The sequence below is a fragment of the Teleopsis dalmanni genome, chromosome 2, assembly GCF_002237135.1.
Source record: "Teleopsis dalmanni isolate 2A chromosome 2, ASM223713v2, whole genome shotgun sequence".
Classification (NCBI taxonomy): Eukaryota; Metazoa; Arthropoda; class Insecta; order Diptera; family Diopsidae; genus Teleopsis; species Teleopsis dalmanni.
This window is the reverse complement of record NC_051847.1, coordinates 241,870,459-241,876,869: the sequence shown is the minus strand read 5'-3', so window position 1 is coordinate 241,876,869 and position 6,411 is coordinate 241,870,459. Positions and strand designations below refer to the sequence as shown.

Sequence of the window (6,411 nt, the reverse complement as noted above, 5' to 3'; positions counted from 1 at the left end):
AAATAAATATTGATGAAGATTAAGAATTTTGCGTTTGTACATTGTGACCGGAAACTTTTCGGTCACAATGTATAACCTTGGATGAACTTCAAAAAGCAATTGATGGTGTAAAAATAGGAAAAACGGTAGGTTTTGACCAAATCCCAACAGAATTGGTGAAGTTATTCAAAGATAATGAGGTACGTAATTTAACAAGATTTTTTAATAAAATTTATAATACGGGCCAGATACCAAACGATTGGCTTCAATCTACGTTTATTACGATTCCAAAGAAAGCTACACCAAAAACATGTGCAGATTTTAGAACAGTCAACTTAATGAGTCATGTGTTAAAGATATCCCTTCGAATTATACATAATATAATTTATTCAAAACTCGAGGAACAAATGAGTGATACTCAGTTTGGTTTTCGCAAAGGGTTTGGTACTAGAGAAGCCTTGTATGGAATACCAGTCCTAATAGAACGTTGTCGTGACTTTAACAGCTTACTTATACTAGAAGCAGTACGCAAATATTTGCATTAATAGTTACTTCACGCAAGAAGTAGAAATAAAGCGCGGGGTTCACCAAGGGTGCATTGTGTCACGATTACTGTTCAATATATACTTGGAGACTATTTTCAAAGAAGCACTACACGATGCGACAGATGGAATTATGGTTAATGGGGCACTTATAAACAATTTGAGGTACGCCGATAATATAGTGCTTATTGCCGACTCAATAGAGGGCTTGGCTTACAGAACCTTTTAGACGCTGTTGCATTAAAGTGAGACAATACAGCTTAAAATTAAATTGCAGTAAAACCCAATATATGGTGGTAAACAAACGATCCAATTCGGGAGGAAGATTAACAGTATTTGGTTCAGTCATAAAAAAACCGATAAGTTCAACTACTTGGGATGCCAGCTTAATGAGTAATGGGATAATAGTAAAGAAATACGTGTCCGAATTGAAAAAACAAGGTCTTCTTTTATCAAGTCTCTTTTATCAAGTCAGTCTGTTGCATTGATGAATAAACTCGAGGCTTTTGAAATGTAGTGCTATCGACATAGGCTGAAAATAAGCTGGACAGAAAAAATTACAAATACAGTGGTACTTCGGCGTGTCAACAAAGAGACAGAAATATTAGAAAGAGTAAAACGCCGTTAATTAGCGTTTTTTTTTTGTGGTCATATTCTGACGCATTCGAAAAAGTATGGACTACTAAAATTAATCATTGAAGGCAGACGTGGCCCTGGAAGACGAAAAATATAATGGCTGAAAAATTTACGTCAATGATTTAATAAAAGTACAAGATCACTTTTTCGAGAGGCTGTAGATAAAGTCAAAATAGCAATCATGTTACCCAACGTTCAAACCGGAGAAGGAACCTAGAAGAAGAAGTTAACTGATAACGACAACATACCGTTGCATCAAATAAAAGCTAATATTATCGAAGAGCAACATCATAATGATCATTTAAAAAATTTACTTCATGAAATTATTACAGATCGAAGAGCAACATCATAATGATCACTTAAAAAATTTACTTCATGAAATTATTCCAGATGTTATTTCTCAATAGAAAATAAATAAATGGGTCACCGAATATTCTATGTAAAATGTGTCTATTGCTGAACAACTTGACACTGATTCACACTCGAAAACTGAGGACAGTATAATTATACCCAAAATCAAAATTGACGTGGCAATAAATGCACTTAACATATGCATACAATGGGCTGAGGAAAATTCAATACCTCTACAAAAGTTTTAATACTTAAAGATCTAAAAAATGAGGCAATTACAAAGAATCTTATTTGCAATAAAAAGCAAGCTGAAAAAACAAGTTGTTATCATAAAGTATAATTATAAATAAAGTATATTACTTTATATATAAAGTAATTATAAATAAAGTATATTACTTTATATATTAAGTAATTATAAATAAAGTATATTACTTTATATATAAAGTAATAATAAATAAACTATATTACTTTATATATAAAGTAAATATAAACAAAGTATAATCGATTATTGCAACAAACTCAATTATTGCAACACCCTCGAATTCTATTAGTTGCAATTTTTGAGGTCATACTGTGTAATCGAAAGAAGTAGATACATAAAAGTAAGCAAATCTTAAACTACCTAGAATAAATTTTGATTCCCCTTATAAAAAGTCAATATATAATTAAAATTTTTATATTCAATTTTAATATTTATTACTAATTTTATTTCTTCATTTTAAGCTTAAATGTATTACTATTTGATTAGTGGAGAAATTATAATAATTAAAACAGTAAAAAGTCAAAGCTGTGAATGTTAAAAAATGTCTGTCTACAAAACATTAGAAATCATCGTAATTTGTTGTTTATTAAAAAAGGCCTATTTTGTTTAGTGTGTTGAATAAATTTTTCTTTTTATGACCTTGATAACTCGTATAGATATTGAATTGACCAGATTTGTAATTTTATCTCTGCTAGTTTTCCTTTTCCCATTCCTCGAATGCAACGTTCTTTAGCATTTATTTGGGGTCATATAATGTTGACGTATAATATAACCTCTCCGACGCTCCAATAAATCTTATATATGTTCTATTTGATTCAAATCTGGCGATTGTGGACATTATAAAACAATCAAAGCTTGACTTCTGCCGTGTGGCTGGCTTCGTGCGTTATATTGTTGATACAAGTATTTGTAGCTGCAACTAGTTGACTCTGCTTTGTTAGTAAAACTATTTTTGTTAATTGACGGCTTAAGAAATTCCATTTTTTTCCACTCCATTACTCTACCAGTTCCGTGTTTTTTCTTTGGATAAAACTTTTTGTTGAAGGCAATACGCGGTTGTCGTCAAATAATGTTTCGACCTTTGATGCTAAAGAAACAAAACTTACTTTCATCTGAAAAACTTTTTTCAAATCAGAAAAAATGACGGATATTTTTCTGTCATTCACAGCATTGATTTTTCCACTAAACAATTAGTAATAAGTTCTAATTTAAAATGAGCATGAGTAATAAAAGTAAAAAATAAAAATAAAAATAAAATAAAAGTAAAAAAAAAAGTAAAGAAAAAAAAATAAAAGTAAAATAAACAGTAAAAAAAAAATTACAAGTAAAAAAATTTAAAGTTTTAAAAAATATACGTATAAAAAATTAAGCTAAGAATAAAATAAACATTAAATAGTAAATAGAAAATATATAAAAAGTAATAAAAAATAATCAAATCAAGTAAAAAGCAAATAAAAGCTTAAAAACGCAGTCGACTAATAAAGTAAAAAAAAAATAAAGTTGAAAAAAAATAAAAGTGGAAACTAAAAATAAATTAATAAAGAAAATGATCTAATGTTTATATAAGCACAAAACGTATTCTTCTTGAACTTAAGGTTATTCAGCTGTATGTTTTTAGCTGTTTAATTGCCGTACAGCTATAGTCAAATAACACATACCATTTTTATCGCACTGTGTACTATTATTTTGAGGTTGGTCTCTTTTATTCGCAAACCATTGTGTAAACCGTGAATTTCCAAAGTCGTCAAAGTTTTTATGTTGATCGTTACTCTAGAAAGAAGTAATAATAATTACTCAAATACAATTTTTTCAGACTAATTATTTAGATTTATTTTTAGCTTAAAGATAATTAGTATACAACCAACCATTATTGTATGTTCCAGGGAATCTATACTCAAAAAATTCTCAAAATTAAATATAGCTTTTAAAGAATCGTTGCTATTGTAATTGTTAATATCTGTACTTTTCGAAAAGTTATTAGTAGATTTATTTTTTGCTTCGTTTTTTTTTGGATGTTGTATTTTTTCAAAAATGGTCTTGCTAGGTTTATTATTTATAACGAAATTATTTTCATTTAATATATTCTTTTTAGTGTGCTGGATGTCTGATATATTCCGTTCCAAGCATCTCAAATTTTTATCGTCATTTTCTTCTAATTCTTTATCTTCAATATAAGAATTAAGACCATCATCGTCTGGATCGGTAGCTTCACTTTTATTTGCATTGTTAAAGATTCCTGTATCATCATCAATTTCTTCAAAACCACGAAGTTCTATTGTATCTAATTTCGATGTAGGACCTTCACTGAACCATTCAGGTTCTGTTTTGCGCTCATTGAAATGATTACGTCGATTACGTCCGGGTATAAGTTGGCGATTTGATGTATAATCCAATTTAATACTTTCGTTTGAAGCCATATATCTAGTGTTGCCTGCTTTTAAAATATCATTTTTAAAGCTTTCAATTTTTTCACCCGATTCAATTAAGTTTCGATCATAGGCACGTCTTTCTATGCGTTCATTATAGCGTAATATATTGCGTTTTTGATTTAATTGATTATTTGATAACGAAATTTCTTTATTCATTACTGGAATAGTTCTATCCTTATCTTGTCCTTTATAGTCCCAACTTATATCACGTGATAACAAACGTCCACTTCCAATACGCCTTTCTTGATTTCCATTGTTTGGCGTTTTCGAAGGTGTAGTTGATAATAAAGATAAGGACGGCGAAGCCTCTTGTTCGCTACATTGATCAACGTCATTCTCAGCTAAAAATATATTTTATATTAGTTTCTGCACTGAAATTATTACATATGAATTTCATTGCGTACATACCATTTGATTTTTTTTTGGGTGATATGTTTGATATATCAGATCTTTGATGATTTTCAAATGTACGTTCCTTGATTACTTGGCGTTTAATATAATTAGGATCTTTAGATTCATTTATGCATTCTGATCGAGGATTAGACATATAATTAGGAGTAGGACAATTCGCAATAATGCGACGTTTAGCAAATGCTGGCATTAAATGAGCGGAGGAAATACTACGATGATCTATATAAGTCTTCTGATTATTGTGAAATCCGGTATTTGTTGGCAAATATGTTGATAATTGTGAGGAATTGTTATTGTTACTGGCATTTGAACGAAAACTCCTATCATTTACAAAATTAATTATAGATGACTGATTTGCACTTTCATTCGTTACATCGTTTTGCAAAAAAGTAGTTTTCCAAAGTCCTAACATTTGCAGCTCATATCGAAGCGAACACTCTGGTCTTTTCTGTGAACGGGAGTCATTTCGCAAAAGATATAAAGAGGAACGGGTATAACGCCTAATAACACTATCTGAACTTAAAATTTTTTTTTCCATGTTAGAATTTATATTGCTGCTTGACGGCATTACATCCAAATTCATATTATAGAGATCCCGATTTCTAAATAAACATAAAACAAATAATTAATTGCATGTTTTATCAATAGAAACATCTCATTGAAATAAGTTTGTAGGCATATATATGGAACTACATACATTTATAAACATATACATATATATATATATATTTAAACATGCATATGGATGTATGCCTGAGTGTATTTGCAATTCGTATTTGTACGATATAATTTTGTGCTAACCAAAGGTACCGTTAATTCAATAAATTGGAATTTGCCCAGTTTTACTCGTATACTTCTATTTATTCTATAGCCAAAATATGTATATGCTAAAATTGCGAGATTTTCTAAATTCCACGAAGTACTTTTTTGAAGGTCTTTTTTAATTCTAAAATTTTTCTATTGGGATTAAAATATAAATTCACACTTCATTCAATTACTTTCACACTTCGGGGTCACAACTTTAAGAATTTGACAACGAATTATATTTATACAAAATCACATATAAAGAAAAAGCAAAGCAAATATATCGAGCTTATAACCACAGAAAGAGTGCACAAAACAGTGTCATTGTTCAGCACAGTTACCATATTCAAATATTGAAACTAGACTGGATTGCGTTCACATTATCAAGCATGTTTAGCGATGATGTAAGCGAAATTGATATGCTAGCAAGAACCTGAACACCAGAGAATACCGTATGGAAACTCATCCCACATGGATCAATATTAAGCGAAATATCTTTACAAAATTAATTCTTTTGTAATATTCTTGTCACACTTATTAAATAAATGTGATTACACCACACTTATACCGCTTTTACGCTCTTTCAGGGCAGCTGCATAACTTTTTTTCAACTGCTTACTGTACAAGTTTCATATAGGCAGGTGCTTCGTAAATACTCGTAAATAAGTAGAAGTACATATTACATATAATTTAATTATTAAGTTAAATGGGTTTAATTAATATTAACCTATAATTATGCTACATGTACGGAAAACATTTTGAATGGTTTTATATGTTGAAAACAATAAAAATCTAATTTAGCTTAAAATTGAAAAAAAAAAAATGTTTTGAATTTAAATTCTGGTTAATCTCATATTGATAATATTTTCCATGTAAATAGGTTATTGAAGTAAACATATCTGTAAATTAAGTATTTTATATAACGAAATGTAAGCTTATATGAATATAAGTAACAAATTTAAATGTATATATCTGAGCATGCTTGATTTTTGCCTAC

General features: G+C 29.2%; 1 protein-coding gene across 1 annotated transcript; it reads right to left on the bottom strand.

The window, feature by feature from the left end:
• Positions 1-3,384: 3,384 nt before the first annotated feature.
• Positions 3,385-5,753, bottom strand: LOC119677156 (putative uncharacterized protein DDB_G0282499). The gene is made up of 4 exons (XM_038088424.1): positions 5,412-5,753; positions 4,608-5,212; positions 3,636-4,540; positions 3,385-3,540 (listed from the first exon to the last, which is right to left on the bottom strand). The coding sequence occupies exons 2-4, from the start codon at positions 5,191-5,193 to the stop codon at positions 3,385-3,387; spliced, it is 1,647 nt and encodes a 548-aa protein (XP_037944352.1). The 5' UTR covers positions 5,194-5,212; positions 5,412-5,753.
• Between the last annotated feature and the right edge of the window lie 658 nt (positions 5,754-6,411).